This window comes from Candoia aspera, chromosome 4, assembly GCF_035149785.1.
Source record: "Candoia aspera isolate rCanAsp1 chromosome 4, rCanAsp1.hap2, whole genome shotgun sequence".
In the NCBI taxonomy this organism is placed as follows: Eukaryota; Metazoa; Chordata; class Lepidosauria; order Squamata; family Boidae; genus Candoia; species Candoia aspera.
Window position 1 is genome coordinate 85,272,970 of NC_086156.1, and position 21,624 is coordinate 85,294,593.

The window sequence follows — 21,624 nt, forward strand, 5'->3', positions numbered from 1 at the left end:
AACTGTAATATATAGTTCTTGTAACCCATAAAGGGAAGGCTATACATAATTCCCAAGCCAGGACATTCTTGGAGATCCTGGTATTCCCTGATGTTACTGCTAGAGACAGGGAAAAATTGATTCAGTTCACATTTTTTATGCTACAAGTGGACCTCACTTAATGACTGCCCTGTTTAGTGACCATTTGAAGTTACAACAGCACTAAAAAAGTAACTTTATGACCAGTCCTGCACTTATGACAGTCACAGCATCCCCATGGTCGTGTGATCAAGATTTGGATGCTTTGCAACAGGCAAGCGTTTATGACCATCACAGTGTCCCGTGGTCACATGATAGCCATTTGCGCATTTCACAGCTGGCTTCTGACAAGCAGAGTCAATGGAGAAGCTGGCAGTAAAATCACAAGTTGCGGTCACACAATGCCTCGCTTAACGACCTGCAGTGATTCACTTAATGACCACACCAGAAGTGACATTGTAAGTGTCGCAGTCACGTGTTATTTCACTTAGTGACCATGTTGCTTAGAAACAGAGTTGCTGGTCCCCCCCATTGTGGTCGCTAAGTGAGGACTACCTGTACTTTGATCAGTTCACATTTGCCCACCCTGTTCCTGAACATGAATGCAATCAGCCAAGGAAATTACTTTTACAGATTCTGCAACTGAGTTCACATCTCAAAAATTACATATAGAAATGCATATATACTTATTATGGGAACATTCACACAACCTAAATTAAATCAAGAACATGGCTGGCAAAACATGTATGTGAGACAAATACGCAGAAAATGTGTGTACTAGTGGGAAAATGCTCAAGAAAATGTGTATAAGTTCTCAAATAGACTTTAAAAAATAGGGAACATGTAGAAATAAATTCAGATTAGTTTAACATGGGAGAAATAAGAAACTGACAGACTATAACAAATAGATTTGCTATCTTTACTCACATCTGAATGTTTGAGCAAAACCCAGGGTTTTCATATCCAGAGCTTCAAGCTCACACAGCTGAATTATCAGATAAACAAGTTCCAAATATTTCAGGACTCTAAAGCCTAATAACATCTTAACTTGCATCTATATATTAATAGATAACCAAAACAACTGGTGCTGAATCAGGGCACAACAGGAGTTGGACTACAGTTCCCACAATGCCTTGCCATTGGCTATGTTGGTTTGAGTTAATGGAAGTACATTTCCAATATATCTAGAAGACACCAATTGCCTGTCCTAGGTGTAATGTGATCTGAAGGCCTATCATCTGAAAGTGTTACAGCTTTTGCATTTGATACCTACTGTAATTCGGGGATAAGATTACAGCAAAGGAAGATGAGCCTTTTCCTACCCACTTTCTTACATTTCACAAACTCTCTTTATTAAAAAGTCTATGTCTAACCATAGCCTGGAAGTGGGAAACCACCAGCTTTGGAAGTGCAGAGAAAAAGGATTTCTTTCTCTCCCATAACACACTAATGAACTTGATTGGCAGCCAGTTCAGAGCACAAGAGTCAAAATACTTCTTCACAGAATAACCATGCTTACACAACACGCTAAGTCAGATGGTGTTTGGCTTACTGTGTCATCCAAATATGAAAATATGGACGTTTTATGGGTAGGAGAGAAGCTGTTAATCATGCTGGAGGTAGTCGGCACTGCCAAGGAGAGTCGTCCCTACAGAACTATCTTTGCTTCTCCATTTCCATTTTGTTTCTGCCCTCTGCAATCGCTTTTACTTCTGAAAAATGTCCCATACTTCATGCATACAGTCGTTATTTCATTCCCAACTGGAATACCACGAGCTTTTTGTTGCTACCTGCATCATACATACATACCAAAGGTTCTTTGTTCTTTACTAGACGAACTATTTTCACTGATTCTTCATCAAAATCATCATCAATATTATCCGGCAATGGAGGGAGAACAGGGTCAAAGTTCTTCTGGGCAACAGTGTCATGAACAACAAGCATCGCCTTGGGACAAAGGGAGATTGGAAACAGAGAACAATAAAACAACAAGACAGGCGAAAACAGGAACAGATCAGGGTGACAGTGTAACAGTGCCCAGGACTACATTCCTCATCACCAATGGCCAACATGACTATCTTGATAGAAGTTGGGGAGAGCTATAGTCAACACATCTGGCAGGTGCCAGGTTGATCAAGTTTTGTAATAAAGAATGAAAGCAGAAGTGTTTATTCTGGGTCATCTGATTGATTTTATTTCTCCAACTTTTCTCTTCACCATTTGTAGCCACACAGGCCAGCGAATAGGCTTTCACAATAAAACTGTGACAGTTCAATTAAAGCCAGTTTGACAACATAATCCAACCTTTCCAAACATTCAGATAGCAGCCCTTTCAACTTCAAAGCAGTTCAGGTAAACATGTCAGCCCATCATCCAAGACACCATTTATTTTTAATCCTCTTTATTTGCAAAACCTAAGTTATATAATGTATAATTAAGAAGGAAGCTTCCAAAGGCTTTGATTACACAATTACCTTGCCCCATACACAGAATTTGGGAGGTGGGAAGATGTTTCCAGACAATGGTCTGTTTCACTTCGAACATTCCCAATGTTTTCCCGGCAATTCTTCCATCTTTGTCTTCACATGTTAAAAATTGGATGATGGAATAGCTCCCTGATGCCTTTTGATTGATAGGACCAGTATTTTCTACCGGTCATTCACCTGATATTCCAAATATATTTAATTAAAATATTTGTCACGAATTCCATAAATGATCAAGCTCTATAGGTTTATTTCAAATCCAAACATGAGAAATCCCACTGCCTACCACCAAAGAAATCTGCAGTCAAAATGACTGATTCAAACAAGTGTCTATAATGCTTCTTGGGAACAATGTAATCTAGATCTCAGTTTATTTATGGCATCTGTGCCAGATTGTTATGCCATTAAAACACACACACATTGTTTATTGGTTTGGCAATTTGGTGTTTTGTACACTGTTTTTGGATTCAGGAAATTGTTCATAAAGATACATTCCCCATCCCTACCCAAAGGTATCCTGACCCCAAGTGACAGAGGTTTTGAAGATTTAAATCAGCCCTTTCAGTTGGGTGCAGAAACTAACATAGCAAATCGCTGGTCAGGAATTAGCAAACCTGCGTGATACAGAATTGGACAAGCACATTGTTGCATTGGCACAATACATGTTTACTGTACATATGCATGAATGATACGAGCTCTCTTTTAATCATACCCCTGAACAATGCATGACACTACAGTGGAGCTGCAGAAAGCTATACCCTGGTCTACTCAGAAACCATAGATTCTGCTAATTCTAGGTTTAGTCCTTATAACCAGGGAATTGTACCACCAAGTTTAATATTCCCCTGTGCCAATGGTATTGCATACATGGATGGAAAATGCAAGTGAATGCTGCTTCAGAAACTACAGATAGGCCACAATTACTGCGATTAATGAATGCCACGAAATGGTTGCATTATTTGAATTTGCATTATTCAAAGAGATACAGTATTTCTACGGAAAATATGGGAACTGGTTCCAACTCGCTGGAAATAGGCAATGAAAATTTTTAAACATAAATTTATATATCTATATTAATGAAATTACATTGAAGTATAAAAAGAATATAGTTATAATTTAAATTTATGGTTAACAAAATCACAGAGTAGTTACAGAAAGCAAAATAAAGACAAAAAAATTCTACCATAGATTCAGGCATTCCAACATATCGTCCTATTTTAGTGTTGCTGTGACCACATTTATGCTGTTCAATTACATCAAACTTTTGCTCTAATGTAATAACAAGCTTCTTTTTTAAACTTGTACTGCTTTCCTCTGACGGAATCTTCCTTTTCTTCATTTTGCATACATGAAGAATAGCAGCCTCTAAAACCCCAAACACAACTGCGCATGTGCTAGCTTTGTGCACACGCTAGCCTTGCTCATATTAATTGAATTTTGGGTCACATTAAATGCTATCTATCTATCTAATTTTATCAAGATTGTTGATATTGTAGCTACTAATTTCTGACCCCATTCCATTTACTAATTACAATAGTAAAATCTAATACAAACTAAACTTAAAGAAAGAAAAGAGAAAGAAAGGATAAATAGTGCAAGGAAAAAGAAGAAAAGAGAGAAGAAAGAAAAAAGTAAGAATATAATAAAGAAAGAGAAAAGAAATATATAAAAAAGTGACTTCCAACCTTCATCACACAAGTATAAACAAATTTAGTGACTCTTCACCCCCTCTAAGGTTACAAACAATTATCTCTTCATCCCATATCCCATCCCTTATCTATAAAAAAATCCATAAAACATCGCCTTTTCAGTACTGGTGTCAGCAAAAAGTCCACAAAAGGTTGCTAGAAATAACAACATATCTTGTTTTAACCTTGATAAAATAAACCCACTTTATATTCCTTCCTTTTACTTCTAACATTCTTAATCTTTAGTTCATTCAAATATGGTCATAGGATTTGATTTCTCTTCATTTCTTCTTTGTCCCATTTCACAGAATTCTTCAAGGCCTTAACAAGCCTCTTTTGTAAATCCAATAGGAAAAAACTGTCAGGTCACTCTCTTGGTTTATCATTTGTACTGCCCTTTTGAATTTTAAAACATCAGCCAATTTCTTTTGTAGATCCAGTGAAATATCCTTTTCCAAGTCATTCTCTCGGCCTGTCAGTTGTAGATCTACTTACGATACCATCTCTCTTGTCAGATAAAATTTGTTCTACATCTGTCATGTCTTCAATAATTTCTTTTGGACATTGTCTCTCCATAGAAGCAGACATCCTTACTGACATTGTTGATATTGTAGCTACTAATTTCTGACTCCATTCTTCAAAAGTCTCCTTCAGAATTTTCATTGTTAGAACGTTTTGCATTTTATAGGCTTGCATTTTTTTCCTCCACGTGAAATCTTTAGTTCCCTCTAGTGTCCAGTTTTTAAATAATGAAATTAACAGATAAGTAGAGATAATAATGTCTTCCAAAAACTAAAACAGATCTATTTCCCACAACAAGCTGTTTGTTCTTTATAATTAATTCCAAAGTCTTATCGTAAAAGTTTCAATATTCCAAATTTATCTGGACCCTTAGTCCATATATAACTTTCTAAGATCAAAATCTTATTTGGCTTTTTGCTGTTTATTTCAGATTCTTTAAGTTCTTAAGCTTATAATTAATTTTTCTTTTGTTCAGAGTTGAAGAGAAACACAAGCCCGATGAAGACTTTTCAAACTTTTCATTCCAAAGGTCTCTAATAGCTTTAAAATGGTTAACAGACACTTTCTGAAAATGATTAGAAAGTGAGGTTTGGGAACTTAGCATCCTTTAGAAGGTTCTGCAGTGGTTGCAAACAAGATGGCTGATCCAGTCATCTCCCAGTGCTCAAACCCACAGAAAAGCTCTATCCTGCATTCTCCTCATGAGGAGCAGCCGTCTGGACCACGTGGGCAATCTCCCATCCTCTCCTTATCCAGAGAGGTTCTGAAGAACCAGTCTACTCACCGGTTCTTTGGTTTTTGCTGCAGTCATCGGCTCTACTTTAATGGAGCTGCCTTCAGTTTGCCATGCCTCCCCCGGAAGTCCAAACATGACCTGGTATCAATCTACAGTTTGCACGAAATTGAATACTGCATTATTCAAACTCACACTAATTGCATCCTACCTGTAAATGTTATTGCTGCCTTGTGCTTATGCCAAAATCTGTTTTCTCTGGAGGAGAATCTTAATTCACTCTACCTTCTAGCTCCTCATATCTGATCATAGCAATTTGTTGGCATGATTAGGAAACCCCCTGAGCTTGGCAGTCAGTTAGTTGGTGCTTGTGAGGCTGTGGTTTTGAGTTATTGTCAATTGGCTTTTTACCTCAGCTGTCCTTATAGTCTTTCTTGTGCTGCTTTGATGGCATTTTTATTGTGTTTTTCTCCACTGTTAGCTCCCTGGCATTGCTACAGTGAAATGGGCAGCCATGCAAATCAAATCAAATCAAAAGTCAACTCAAATACCAAATTGCTGACATGTGTCATCACAGAATCATGGTTGGCGGGATGATTTACCACCACAGCCAAAAGTGACCATCGCTGCTTGGCTGACAACTCTGTAAGCTATCGACTCACACATATATACACATGCCAGTGCTTGTAGCTTCCCATTCTCTAAAGCAGTGTTTTTCAAAAGTGGCAACTTTAAGATGTGTGGACTTCAACTCCCAGAATTCCCTAGCCAGCAAGGAATTCTGGGAAGTCCACACCTCTTAAAATTGCCACATTTGAAAAACACTGCTCTAAAGTGACCTAACAATAAGCAAAATAGTCTAGATTAATCCTGACTGCACTTTAAATAGATTTAGAAGAGTTAAGAGATGGCACAACTAATCTTCCAAATGCTACTCCCACCCCCACCCCTGGTTAAGAAATTAAACCATATTTTCAGCTCAGCATCAATTCCAGTATTAATTCACTTCTGCAACAGTTGTTTGGATGACACAATAGCCTAATTATAAACTGACCAGTTTGTTAACTCAGATACAACAGTCAGCTAATTAGGATACAAAGGTTTGCAGATGAGTTTCAAATTAAGGTCTCTAATCATAGTTGATCATCTAAGTTGGTTGCTGGGCAGTCTCATATTCAGAAATAGCAAAAAAATATGGTTTATTTAACTAAAGCAATGATAGCTCTGCATTCTGTCTAACCCAACAACGATCTACTCTGCCTGAAGGTACAAGAGTAAATACTACCTATTACAAGTGTCCCAGTGATTGGTCCAAGGTGTCACACACACACACACACACACAAACCATTCCATTTCTGAATATAGCCCAATATTCTTATTCCAGCAGGATTTGCCACAACTGGTATAACAGACCTGCATGTGAACATCTCTTTTTATCTGGCCATGCACTGTGAGAATAGAACGCTAGACCAGATGGACAATAAGGAGCTTTTTCTTACATTCTTGCTTTCATGCAGAAACACTAGAACCCAAACCCTTTCTAATCCAACCATTCTAATCCTCCACAACCATTAGCAACAGAAGCCAATACAGATATCTGTGATCATATAAAAAGTCATTTCTCTACCATATACTTGGAGAGATCACTTTCTGATTCATATGAGTGCAAGAGAAAACTCTGCTTTCTTTGGATTCCAATCCTCTTCATTCCACTTAAATTTGTTTTTCCCTCTTGTTCTTCTTGCATGTTTTATTAGATCCGAGATAAATCTAAAAAGAACACAATCTCTGCGTTTGCCCAGTAGCATTAAATATTTCATACAATGGATCCAAGCTGGCAGTCAGTCACAAAGTTGCAATGGAGCTCACGGAAAACACATTTTTCTACATTTCAAGAGGACAAGCCAATTTCAGAACAAACAAATATACAGTGATGACTGGTAGATGGAGATGGGCTAGGTAGCAGCCAGGCAGATGCATACCGTCAAAACTATACAAGAGCAAGTGCTAAAAATGAATAAGTAGTTGAACCTCTGTTGGCAAATAAATGCTCCAGTATCAAAACTCAATAGTATTTTAGGTGATATCAATAGGAACAGAAACTCAAAGACCAAGTAAACTGCGGCATCACGAGATTTTGCATGCACTTCAGCTTAGTCAAGGTTTGGGGTTAATTGAAAAGTTGTTGTAAAAACCTTACAATCTGAATGTTGACAATACTGGTGCAGAGGGCACACAACAGAAGATTGCTGACTACAGGGTTGTCTACTTTAAGCGGCTGCCCAGAATTTTAGGCAGAGGGATCTTCCCCCTCACCTACTTCCTAATTATTTTAAACTGGAGATATACGGGACTAAACATGTGAACTTCTGCATGCCAAGCAAGCATGCAAGTTCTACTCTGATCCTTGTCCCCAGAGAAAGAGTCAGTGATTTTTAAAAAGGTAATAGCTAAGGGTGTCTTGAACAAATTTCATGGTATTTACTTTTATCCATTCCACCTTCTGTTCAACAGTATGTAATGGTAGCTCACTGGCTATTTCTGAATAGAAAAACTCACTTCCAGTGGATACAATAGAAAGGAAAGAAACAGTTGGAGAGAAAGGAGGCTTCACCCATTCCTTGGCCTCTGCTTTTCCAAAGTAGCCCTCAAACAGCTCTGTTCTCCTCTTCCTTCCTCAGGATTTCAGCACCTGGGCTGGCACACCTCACTAACCTTAAATCCCAGGTAACAAAATATAATTCATTCATTTATTCAGTTTGTTAGCCACCCATCTCACTTTTCCAAGTGACTCTGCTGTATTCACTTAAGTTACAATGCCTAAACAAATAAGCGTGTTAATGTAATGGCTTAGTTTACACAAAACATTAAGATAATGGCTGGTTTGCTACAAGATGCTAACCAAAAACTACCCAACCCCATTTTAACATATTGTGGAAATCCAGTTACTGTGCATTTGCCAGCAAACTCAAAATATGATTTGCATACTGTCTCAACAGAGGGCCACTTTCTGGCAGCCAGGGCCGAACTTTGTATTTTGACCTGTCAGGGGCTGCAGGGGGTTTGGTTTGTGACCTTAAGACATCATGGGAAAAGATAGGGCCAAATGCTCAGCCTGTTTGGGGGAACTCTGAAGGGGCATTAATTAATTAAGGTATGTATTTTTGCCCCATCTACATTAAAAAAAAGCCTGGTTTTGGGATGCATGGATATAAAATAGATACCTTAAATCTCAGCAAGGTTTTTTGCCTATCGGGTTTCGCCCAGGTGTTGCAATAAATCTCTCTCTAGGATTCATCCACACATCCTCCTTGCCTTCACTCTAAGATGGTCCACTTACCAACTGTTGAAGACCTTTCCTCACAAGGGAGCCTCTGCACCTTACCAATCTGTGGCTGAAGCAGACTGAAGGAAGCAGTGTTTTCACAGGAAGATGGCAGAAAACTTGCCATGCAGACATTCCATGTTGCATGGAGCAATCTGTGGAGGATCGGCCACCTGCTGGTCTCTAATTGGCCTGGAGCAGGACTGTCCCCTCCCACCCAGCTGCAGGGTTCTTCTCTTCCATGACCATTTCTGTTTGAGCTGCTATAGAGAACTGAACCTCACCAGGCCAGCCTGTTCTTTTTCATTTCTTTCTTGTTGTTTTCCTAGGTTTGCCCAGAGGAATACTGACCTCATGAAAGATCAACTGCACATCTATCAGGAGCTGATATTCCCATCAGTACACAAATCAAAGGGCTCTGTAGGAGTCCCACGGGAGACCGAAGACAGAGAGGAAGAAAAGCCGAGGAGGAGAAGGGAGGCTTTCTGTCATGGTTGGTTGCATCTGCACAGTGAGCGCATCTGAATGCTTTCACCCATGTTAAATCCCCTGTGTTTTCACAGGGCTTCATTCCGGTAAGTATCGCTTGCTGACAATGGACATTTGGAAAGGAAGAGATCGGGAAAGAGAGGGCTGTGATCCTCAAAAGGGAGAGGCAATGCACCACTTAGACTAGCTGCTGGAAGGAGCTGCAAGAAAAGGCACGAGGGGGAAGAGAGGGAGAAGGTGGATATTCTCAGTGCTGCAGCCTCAGCTGAACAACCAGCCCAGCCAAAAGCATTGGACAGCCTTTGGCCGCAGAGCTAAGGAACGTGCCAAGGAAAGGCGGTGGGAGGGGCTTCCCGGATAGTGCTTGCAACAAGAGGGGATGCGGCTTTCTGCTTTCTCCCAGCTCAGAACTTTGGATCTCCATGCCTGCTCTGAAGCCGCTTGCAAGGTCCTCTTCTGCCACAAAGCGTGGCTCTTCCTCGGCCCCAAAGATTCATCCACTGCCTAGAAAGCAACACGTGTGTGTGAGACAGTAGCTCTTCCGGCTGCTTGGCAGAGGTGCAGGAAACAGACGCTACCTGGGCAGCATTTTCGGAAGTCACATGGGGTCCTTCTGTCTCAGGGAAGGAAGAAAAGCACATCCGTGAGGGCTAAACTAGGGCCAGGCTTAGCTAGGTAAACTTCATTACAAATGCAATGATCCCTAATCAAGACGAAGATCAGCTCCCACAGAATCTAAGGAGCTAGCGCTCTCTCTGTGTAAGTTCCAAGGTTTTAAACCCTGCTTTTCCTTCTCCCACTTTTATGTTTTAGCAGATTGGCAGCAGAACTTTTCTATTGTTGTCACCTAAAATAGCTCCCTGTTCTCAGACGTTCTGTTTCCCCCTTGCTGGCTTGAATGCTTCCTTTCTCTTAAAAAAATCCACTAAAAGCCAAAGAGAAGGGCCAAAGGATTTGGCCCAGCCCTCTCCAAGGATGCCACAGGGCTGCTTCTGGCTCATGAGCCCCAGGATACCAATTCTTGCAGTGTATAGATCTTATGTAAACATATACTTTTTATATTTTAGATAAATACAGCTGCATAATTACATATATCTGCCACCCACTCCCATCCCTCCCCTTCCCAGCCAACTGGAGAAGTCTTCACTGGATGTATTAAATGTAATCTTTTAAAATTTCTAATTCTTTTGTACACAGACTTTCCTTTAAACTAGTAGATCCTGAATCTATAATAGACCACTGCAATTTGAATGCCTTTGAAAATCTTTGTCTTCAATATCTTACAACAGTTATTAAAACACTCTCATTAAAACCCTGATTATTATCTGCACATTCAGATCTAATGGGAAGGAAAGTAAAGAGTTCCCTTCTGGAGTGGGAGAATGAAGTTCTGATATTATAATAAGGGGGAGCAACCATTTCTGTTATAAATGGAGAATCCGGACCCAAGAAACGGAGCGTTTAAATGAACAGCAACAACATTACAGGGGAGGGCCAGTAAAACTGCAGGTAGCAAAGGATGGAATAAAAGCTTAACAGCTTTCAGTTCCACAGACACTAAATAATAAAATGAAGTATCATCTGAGCACATGCAGAGCGTCTTTTATGCTCAGAAAAAAAGCTTTCATGTCCATCGCCCATCCTCTCCCTATTCATCTTCTGAATTAGGGGTAGATTATTAAAAGCTTTTCTCTATTCTACTTTTCTACCATGCAGGATATCAAAGGTACAGAATAAAAACCCCAGAGGATAATCATGTTGCAAAATTTGGGATAGAATTACCAATTAACTTTAAGAAGCTTTTAAAAAAAACTTGCAGAATGGTTTTAAAAGGAGTAGCAACGTATTGCCTGAGCATGCAGCCATAAATTGCTAAATACTGTCTTGCTCACCACTAGAGAATCAGTGGGAATGCAGATAAACTGATCTGCAGGGCAGACCTCCAACATTTGGGAGCAGCCATGTGTGGGGAGTGTGTCAAATAGGCAAGGTAGCAGATGCAGTGTCTCAGTGCAATCCTGCCTCTTCTGTATGCATTGCCAGGTGCTATAAAAAGGGGACAGTCTCGCACTACAGCCACCATTTTGCCTTTTTTTTAATACACCCCTACCCCCATGGATGCTGGTATCTGGGAACAGCCACTGAGAAAGCTCCCTGTGCATGACTCCCTATCCATCAGAGCATGGTGCGGAGCTTCCCATGGCTGGGTGGCTGGGAAGGTTCCTCTTATGGTGACGGGGCCTGCCTCTGTTTGTCTTCCTTGTGTCAGGCAATGCCAACTGTATTTTCCCAACACAAACCTGGCCCATAGGCCCTAAGTCACAAGTTGCCCTCCACTCCTGTCTTCCTACGGCCAGCCCTACAATTAGACAAAGTGAAGCAGCCATTTCAGACAACCTACAGGAAAGCTAGAACCTCAGCAATTTAACATGAATGGACTTCAACTCCCCACATTTTCCAGCCAGCATGTGTCACTGGTGCATCCCCCATCCCCAGCATTTGCAGGTCTCCAAAGTGAGTACAGCTGAACATTTCAGACCCCTCCCAATGGCCTCCTCAGAATCCAGCATGGGAGAACCCATGCAAATCGGAGCAACCAAGAGATCCCTGTCATCAGCAGAGAAGCAAAGAAGGGATTGGGGACTGTACTTTTACTGCAGGGGCCCTGAACACAAAGCCAGATCATGCCTGGTAAAAGCACCAGTGTCTGACACAGCAACTAGATGCAGAACTTGTAAATCAACAGAGCACGTAGCCAGCAAGTGCCCAGCTTGCTTCAAAGCAGCACATCAGAGAAACTTCACCGGCCCTTCTCCAGGGGCTCTGAAGGGCGGCCCTCCACCATTTAAGGAGAGCTCAGGCAGCTGACAGCAGGTAAGCATACTTAACTACTCATGTTATTATTACTTCAGATTCCAGGAAGAAGGTGGAACTTTCTGCTCTTGGAGACTAGGGGGCAACTACTAATTTTATAGATATAGAAGCAGATACAGAAGCAGTACAGAAACTAAAGTTGCCTGCTCAAGCTCTAGAAAGCCCAATGATAGTCGAGATGATTGATGGACAGCCACTAAGAGCAGGGCCGATTTTGCAGTGCACGGCTTCTTTGCAGTTGACAATCAAAGATCAGACAGTGTTCATAACGCTCTATGTAACTGCCTCCTTGCAAGTGCCCATCATCTTGGGAATTGAGTGGCTTCAGCTGCACGATCCAGATGTAAGTTGGGCACAAGGGACACTCTCGTTCCCTTCCCCCAAATGCCAGCAGCATTGCTTACAAGCAGCTCAGGTTTACCCCCCCCCCATTCCAATATAGAACAAGGGAGGATTGGCACCACCAGAAAAATATGCAGACTTTGCAGATGTGTTTGGGAAGGAAGAGGCAACCATGTTACCCCCCCCCCATGAGCCTGTGATTGCACCATCAATTTGAAGCCAGGAGCCCAAATTCCAGCAAAGAGATAATATCCCATGTCTACTCATGAATTAGGCATTCTCAAGGAATATTTGGATGCCAGCATCAAAAAAGGATTCATTCACCTTTTCAAGTCACCAGCATCGCCACTGTTTTTTGTGCACAAAAAACAAGGCGAAGCAGAAGCCACTGAAGGGAAAGGAAGGAGCTCCCATGCATACCATTCATGACTACAAAGACCTGAACAGAGTGACAATTAGAGACCATTATCCACTCCCACTTATCTCCGATCTACTAGATTGACTACAAAAGGCGCACATCTTTACAAAATTAGACTTGAGAATTACTTAAAACCTAATCAGAATGAAAGAAGAACATGAGTATAGGAGGAGGAAGGAGTATTAGGTATGTTCCCCACCTTGAGTTATTTATAAAGAAATAATAAAGGCGGGATAGGAAATAAATAAAATAAATAAAATATTTAACAGCCTTCAATACAAGACATGGCAAGTTCGAATACATACTAATGCCATTTGGCCTGGTTAACTGTGGAGCTGTTTTTTTCAAGATTCATGAATGAAATGTTGTCAGACATTTTAGACAAGTAAGTGGTGGTGAACTTAGATGACATATTAGTTTATTCCTAAGATCCCTCCTTGCATGTCACCCATGTCAGAAATGTATTGCAAAAATTACAGGACAAGCTCTTTGCCAAGCTAGAAAAACGTGCATTTGACCTGCCTCAACTGGACTATTTGGGCTACGGAATCTCTCCAGAAAGCATACAGATGGATCCAGCAAAGGTCTATTTTATCATAGCACACACACAGACCCCCATAACGTGAAAGATAGTATTAAGGCTTTGGGCTGCTTGCCTCTCATGCAGGAAATCTGCAGCACAAGGAACTATGAATTCTGAAGACATGGTTTTGCCAGCAGGCCTGGGGATCCCAGGTTGATGTGGAGCCCATCAAGTGTTTTGTTTGAACATACTGTTGCTGCCAGGGGAGTAGGGTGGAGTGGGTTTTGTATTTGGGGTTTTATTTTTGTAAGCCACCCAGAGTCACCGTGAGTGAGTTGAACAGCCATATAAACCTCTTTAATAAATAAACAAAATAACATAAATAAATCCACTACTACCAGAGTGCTTGTATATCCCCATACTAGGGGAAGATTGGTGATAAAATCTAGAGAGGCAGTTACCAAATTGGCTCATTTCAGTCCTTGCAAAAGCCTCCCAAGGCCCAGGAAACAATTCAGCTCTTTCTTGCACCATGTCTTTAGATACAGTAGACTGGTCAATCATGTGATCTCAGGCAGAGGAAGTCAGTTCACTACCAAATTTTGGAAGGCCATCTTGCACTCATTAAATATTAAAATTCATTGGTCTTCCTCGCATCATCTGGAGTCCAACAGAGAATCTGAGAAGGTTAACCAACTGTTGCAGCAGTATTTAAGATGCTATATTTCATACCAAGACAACTGGACTGATCTCATCTCTTGCTGAATTTGCTTACAACAATGCAGCACACTCCTGTAGTGTTATATCCCCATTCCAGGCAACTTACAAATTCCACCCACGGGAAACCAACAACCCGGCAAGAAAGCACCGTTCCTTGTGCTTTAGATTTCCTGCACAAGAGGCAAGAAGCCAAAAGCCTCTAAAGGAACAGCTAGAACTAACAAAGGCCATGTATAAAAAAGCAGCAGATGCACACAGACAAGAAGGAACCAGAACTGCAGAAGGGGATTTTGTGTGGCTTTCTACAAAATTTCCGACTTCTGTGCAGCCTTCCGAGAAACTAGACTCAAAAGTTATTGGTCCTTTCCCAGTGATTAAGCAAATAAACCTAGTAGCATTCCAGTTGCACTTGCCAGCATCAATGAAGAGTCACCTGCATTCCATCGGTCTTTGCTAGTGAAAGAGGCAACCCCTGCCCTCTGTGTTCACAGGCAGCAACCCCCACCCCACCCCCAATATAGGTAAACAGGGAGGAAGAGTACAAGGTGGAAGTGTTGCTAGACTCCAGGCGCAGAGGGAAGCGGGTTGAATACTTGATACACTGGAAAGGTTACCCAGAGTCGGAGAGGGCAGGGGAGGCAGCAACAGACATGCATCCACCGCAATTGGTGCACCGCTTTCACAACCAATACCCTAAAATACCTCGTCCTTGACAACTACCAGCCTTACAGGAGCTGGCCAACATGAACAGGAGGGGTTCTTCTGTGGGGTGGAGGGTGCCTCAGGAATAGCAAGACACCAAGTAGGGGGCATGGGTAATGACCCAGCTCCTTCCACATCAGGCATAGAGGCTGTGAGTGGGGGAGACCAACAGATTCCCAATGGAGGAGAGGCAATCACCTCTACAGATGCAGCTGAGTTATAGGACGCCTTGTGTGATCTCGGGGCGTTATCTGCAGCAGAGGGGAGCGACACAGCTACATTTCAATCTCACAGCCCACAATCGGTTTCCCCTGTGAACTCAAGAAGGGGGGATGAGTCTGAAGGGGAGGGTGATGTAGTGGTACGTGGTAAAGACTGGCAAAGAGATGCTGCCAAGGGAATGGTGCAATGAGACAGCATAGCCCACAACTGGATAGTGGGAGTATCATGTTCACTGTGTTTCAATGTGCATTGTACATCGTAATGTTTCACATGCCAAGGCGCTGACGCACGTTTCTGGTTGAGAAGCTGCTGTGGAACCTTGTACCAAGCTCTCTATCTGTGTTCATTTAAATGGAATGTGTTTGGGTTATCTTCTCTGTTCAAGGTCTTTTCCCGCTGATCAGCAGAACTCGTTAGGAGCACCTGGGATTGTGAATTTGAGACGACTGTACGGGGGTAGGTGGGACTTCATTTGTATTGGGGGGTTTTAGTTTGATTTTGGTGCGCTTTCATCATTCTCAGCTTTCTTTGTACTTGCATACTATTCTTAAATAAATCAGATATTATTAAGCTCCTGCTTGTGAGTCTGAGAGTGTTTTAGAATAGGCAACCTTTACATAAAGCTGAGAATCACCAAAGTACACCGTTAGCTCCTGCCAAGATCAATTCTTGTGAGGGCAAGAGGCTCAGAAGAGACCCTCTCTAGCTTTTCAGGCTGTAAAGGAGATGGGGAGAACTGTACTTTCAGACTTGCAAGATTCTGTCAATGCAGCTTTGTAATAAAGTAGGATTAACTCATCTGGTTCTGATTCCTATCTGGTTTACCCCATGAGGCCAACAGAGACCTGGACCGAACAAGATCAACTACCTCTTCTATATGTATGCACCCTCTATTTTCCTCAGGGAGGTTCTGGGCAAGTTTCAGGCTCTCACAAGATGCAAGGAGAGATGGAAACCATTTGGGAGTAGGGCGGTGGCACCTCCTTCGCTTTAGAAACAATTTCTCCAATACGAAATGGGAACATGTAATGGGCATAAGGAATAATCCTGAGGAACAGGAGGAAGAGCTGCATTCAAGCAATGGTCAGATAAAAGAAATCTGAGTCCAGGGCAGAAATGTAATTTGAGTAAGTGTCTTAGATGTGAACCTCCCTAGTTCTCATGAAGAAAAAGGGAGGGAGGGAGGGAGGGAGGGGGCACATTCAGACTTGCAAGATTCTGTTACTATAACCTTATAATAAAAGTAGTATTACCTTGCATGTCTTTGGTTTCTATGTTTGGTTTACCTGACAGAAGGTTAGCAGATCTGGGCTGCAAAAATCTGGACCACCGATAGTTGGCAGCAAAGAATTAGATGTTCCAGTGTCTCTTTGCTGCCTTCTCATGATCGCTGTGACTTTTGCAGCCCAGAACCAATACTCCTAACAAAACTGGCCACGGGCCTAATTATCATTCTCAACTAGTCCTTCAGTGCCACGCCATGTGCCAGGCATTAATTCCAATCAAACTCTTGATTTCTTTATGGCTGAATTCTGTAAATGTTCTACTCTTTACCCATTCTCACTCACTGAGCAAGAATGGCAGTCCCATACTTACAGCGTGCAGAGGGGAAAGGAAGCCTGTGACGTTGTGCAACAGGAATCAGTTTTAGCTTGTTACCCATTAAGTGATGGCAAATGTCCAGAACTGATAAAAAGACAAAAGCCACAGTTCCCATTCCCGATATCCAGAGGACCTGAATGAGCTACAGATGAGAGAGCCTTTTACCCTAAGATGAGGAGTCGAGAGCAGCTGAAGCAGTTCTTTTTCATCATTATTCACTGGTGCGGTCTGCAGTTCTTCTATCACCTTAATAAAAGAAAACAAAGAGAAGAAATGGAGAAGAAAGGAGAGAAATCTACCCACAAACAAAACAGACAAAGCAACAAATGATTTTCTGATTATACTTTCAGGTCAGTTGTTTGCTAATTTTGGGGCCACACTCCAGAAAAGCACAGATAACTGGGACAGAAATCCTGGAATGTACCATCCTGCAAGGAACACAGAATTCAGAGAACCACGGGGAGCTGACTTGTACCACATATATATTGGAAGCAGGCCTTCTGCAACCAAATATACTGTACGCTTCTAGCAGCATCTCCGTTTCTAAGTATTTCCCCCGTGTGGGGGAGATGGGCCGTGATAAAAATTTGATAAGTAAATAAATAAATTTCACAAATATCCGAAGAATATTAGAATGGTGGGTGGCTGTAGCCCAGCCCTTTGCTTCGTGGGTGAGTGGCTGCAGCCCATTGCTCCCCTGCCTAGAAAAAGACAAAAATAAACTGGAGGTGGTTGAGACCGTCCTCAAGATGCAGGACAGCTAAGAGCAATCTCACTAGCTTTCGATTCAGGTTCGTTTGTGACTGGCCACTTCCCCCAGGAAAACCTTTTTGTGAAGAGACAAAGCTTTCCCTGCTTGCATGCATTTTGTGAGAGAGTTACCCACAACAGGCTCTCAGAATTTCAAGGCTGCCATCCAGCCAAAACAGTTGCAAAGGAAAGCAGGCTGTCCTTGCTGACGTTTTCTGCCCATACAGAATATTTTCTGCTGCTGAGCTGAGATCCCTCATGAAGAAAGAGCCAAGAATGGAAAGGAGGTACTGTAATTTCTGAGAATTCCTCCACAGCCTATGGTGCCTCGCCAGCAATTCAGAATAAGCCCTCATTTGGTGGAAGCAATTCGAAGTTGGCAAACAGCAGGGAGAGGGAGTCCGACGTATCTGTGCACCATGCAACCCCACAGCTGTACTCTAAGGCAGTGTTTCTCAACTCAGCAACTTTAAGACGTATGGACTTCAACTGCCAGAATTCCCCAGCATGCTGGTTGGGGAATTCTGGGAGTTGAAGTCCACACATCTTAAAGTTGCTGAGGTTGAGAAACTCTGCTCCAAAGCAGTACAGTTTAGGTATGAGTTTAACACTTCAGTGAAAACCAAGCCAAAATATCTTCAGGAATTAAGAGTTGACCATAAACACAGATGGTAGCACCTTTACCAGCCAACACATTTTATGAAAAGGCATGATTTTGTGACCTGCGGCTCCCTTCATCGGATGCATACCATGGCTAGACTGATTAAAATTGGGATGATGTGGGATGGGGGAGGAGGTTGGCTATACAGAAGTGGGTTACACTTGAGACAGATCTTTCTCCCCCACCGCTGCATCTAGGCTCATCTCAATTTAAACAGGGAAACACCAATTGAAGCGAATATTTGTAGCTCAGGGTTGAACTGTGGAGTCCTTGGTGCTCTCTGAGCCTTGTTGTTTCCTTGCAGACGTTCCATTGCCAGACTAGGCAACATCTTCAGTGCGAAGAGGGAGTGGGCCTTGCTCTCAGTTTATACACAGTGGCTTGCCCTGCTTGTGTTGGTGGGGGTGCTGTTCTCTCGTTGGGAGTTCCTTGATTGGACTGTTGTTTACTGCTTGGTTGATTGACTGAGTTAATAGTTCCTTGATGAGGGTGTATTGTGCTGTTTGATTGTTCGGCTGGTGTTAATCCTGGTGTTAATCTTTGCCTATCTGGGTGTTGATTGCTGGTGAGGAGGTGTTCTGGGTCTTTTAGCTTTTCTATTGTCTCTTTTGAATGGTATGTAAATGTTGTTTACCTCTGTGTGCCTGTTGATGGCTGATTTACATACCATTCAAAAGAGACAATGTGCCTGTTGATGGCTAATTTACATACCATTCAAAAGAGACAATGTGCCTGTTGATGGCTGATTTACATACCATTCAAAAAAGACAATGTACCTGTTGATGGCTGATTTACATACCATTCAAAAGAGACAATAGAAAAACTAAAAGACCCAGAACACCTCCTCACCAGCAATCAACACCCAGATAGGCAAAGATTAACACCAGGATTAACACCAGCCGAACAATCAAACAGCACAATACACCCTCATCAAGGAACTATTAACTCAGTCAATCAACCAAGCAGTAAACAACAGTCCAATCAAGGAACTCCCAACGAGAGAACAGCACCCCCACCAACACAAGCAGGGCAAGCCACTGTGTATAAACTGAGAGCAAGGCCCACTCCCTCTTCGCACTGAAGATGTTGCCTAGTCTGGCAATGGAACGTCTGCAAGGAAACAACAAGGCTCAGAGAGCACCAAGGACTCCACAAACAGGGAAGCTCTGTAAGTGGGGAGCAGGAACCACCCTCTCTCTCTCTCTCTCTCTGCTGAAGCAGGGAATGGATTGGTTTCTCCTTATTGGGCAGAGAAGCCCTTTGAAAATTTGGATCTGGAGAGGCACTTTCAAAGGATTCTTCATGGATATGGTATCAGTTGCATGGGACATCCTGAGCAAAGATACCAGGGTTTTTATTGAGAGGAGCTGATCTACTCCTCCCCTGTTGTACAAGATCTGTTTGGAACATTCAGTAAGTCTGTGAATATGTTAGCAACAGGATTATGGGACCTACAACAAAAGATTGCAATGTAGCTTGCTCCTGGCCGGCCAGCCGGCTGGGCCCTCTCCCATGATACACCATTCTGTTTCCTTCCTTTTGCCCTCTCCCAGATGACACTTACATCTTCAGCTAGAGCAGAGGCACTATGAAGTATCGGGACCGGACTGTGTTGTTCATAATGGCACAATTTTTCATGAATCTGAAACAGAGAACAGACAAAATACACACACATACACACACACACAACATTCAACAGTTGGAGCTGTCTTAGAAACGGAAGCTTTCAAGCCAATGATTTATTTCAACCACAAATGTCCAGCATGTGGGACTGTGGAAAAGAAATGCTTAGCTCAGTGGAAAACTGGGGCTCCAATTTTCCACTTTATTCTCAGACAATCAATTTGAGAATCTATATAGTGGCTACAGCTTATCTTAGCAGCAACATGCCAAGTTTGTTTTTTTTAATCTGCAGCAACAGCATCTGCTACCTGATAGCTATTGCGATGTTCACTTCCATAGACACAGAATGTACTCAGTGCTTCTTCAGAGACAACAAAAATGGCATTTTGTCCCCAAAGCAGAAGTACACAAGCAGAGATCCCATGGTCAGTACAATCCTCCAGAATTTCTCCATGACCTACCATTTATTGTATTTGTGATTTTTAAAAATATTACAGAAAAATTATTAACATGTAGTAAATCTTTATTTACTTAATTCAGTTTAGGCAAATGTTATAATATTTATAATTGCAATATATAATAATCTATAAATATGTCATTATAATATAATATATAATTGTAATTTAATATTTAATTATCAGTTTAATTAATTATATTTAGTTTTAGTTAGGCTTAAATTAAAATTACAGCCGTTTAAATTTCTCATCCCAGGCCCTGTCCACTTTTTGGAGTGCAGCCACTTGAAAGCCAAGTGCTTGTGAAAAAAGTTGTGTGCCTTGACTCCTCATCAAGACTGTGTGTCAAAGTTCCCAGATTTTCTACCAGATTTTAATCTTGTATATGCTAACCAGGGAGCTAAACATTTGGTCAAGCATTTTGCCGTCCCATTTTAGTTCTCTGTATTTTTTGAATATTGATTATATTCCTTGAACTCCACATGCTACATTGTTTCATCTCTCACTAGTCCCTCGTCTCTTCCCTGGGGATTTCTCGGGGCATGTCATGAAATTGATATTTTGTTTTACGAAGGAACAAATATGTGCTTTGGCTTCTGGGGACTGCACCACACTTCTGCTTGTACACAGTTTCTTAGCCAAACTGATTACTTTTGAGCCACAACAAATTGCCTTCTGGGTGTTCTATGACTGGCCACACTAACCATGGCAAGCATCTTGTGAATGGACTAGATGCCACCCCATGACTACCATTTTGCAGAACACCCACAATATTCTTTCCAGTTCCAGGTTATGTCCACCAGCTTGAAAAAAATGAGAACCCTGTAGCAATACATCACCCATAACCCATCCAAGGTAATTATGTTTCTTAAACAAGAGCTATGCATTGTTGGTACATAAAAACATGAACATTGTTGGGCATGGATGCTGCACAAAAATAATTTATCTACTTGTATTTCTTTTGAACTCACTGTTCCCTCCAAAAAGTAGTTTTGTCCATTGTTTTGTTATTGCCTGAAAATACAGTCTGCAAGTCTACAGTCTGCAAGGAAAGGACTCTGTAAACCATGTTGTCAAAAAGGGACATTAAAATCAACAATCTAAATGCCTGCATATTCTAGTGTTTTTGCTTCATTTCAGGTTATGAGCAAAAACCCTGAATGACTGTATAGGCTTCATCATCAAGCTTATTTCAAAAGGATTCAAAGTGTATTTTTAAAAAATTGCCACTTTCACAAGTAGATTCATTTGCAGCAAGATCCAATCTGTCTAAAAACAGGACTTTGAGGGTAATTCTTTGTGGGCTAAAATGCCACTCCTCTAAATCTAGATTGTGGTGTTTGCCTTGCATATTTAACCCCAATTCACCAGGATGCTGGACTGCAAATCTATATTGATAGAATAGCACAGACTCTTTCCTTCCATTAAACAGTTAAAGTTCTTCAGCAGTGTGACAGTCATGTAAACAACTACA

General features: G+C 41.7%; 1 protein-coding gene across 1 annotated transcript in view; it reads right to left on the bottom strand.

Moving 5' to 3' along the window:
- Window positions 1-21,624, bottom strand: part of MPP3 (MAGUK p55 scaffold protein 3) — a 90,397-nt gene that overhangs the window by 46,312 nt on the left and 22,461 nt on the right. Inside the window, exons 4-6 of the mRNA XM_063300867.1 lie at window positions 19,637-19,714; window positions 16,827-16,907; window positions 1,828-1,965 (exon numbers count right to left, since the gene is read on the bottom strand). Coding sequence (XP_063156937.1) covers window positions 1,828-1,965; window positions 16,827-16,907; window positions 19,637-19,714 — 297 coding nt within the window. The remainder of the gene's footprint in view (window positions 1-1,827; window positions 1,966-16,826; window positions 16,908-19,636; window positions 19,715-21,624) is intronic.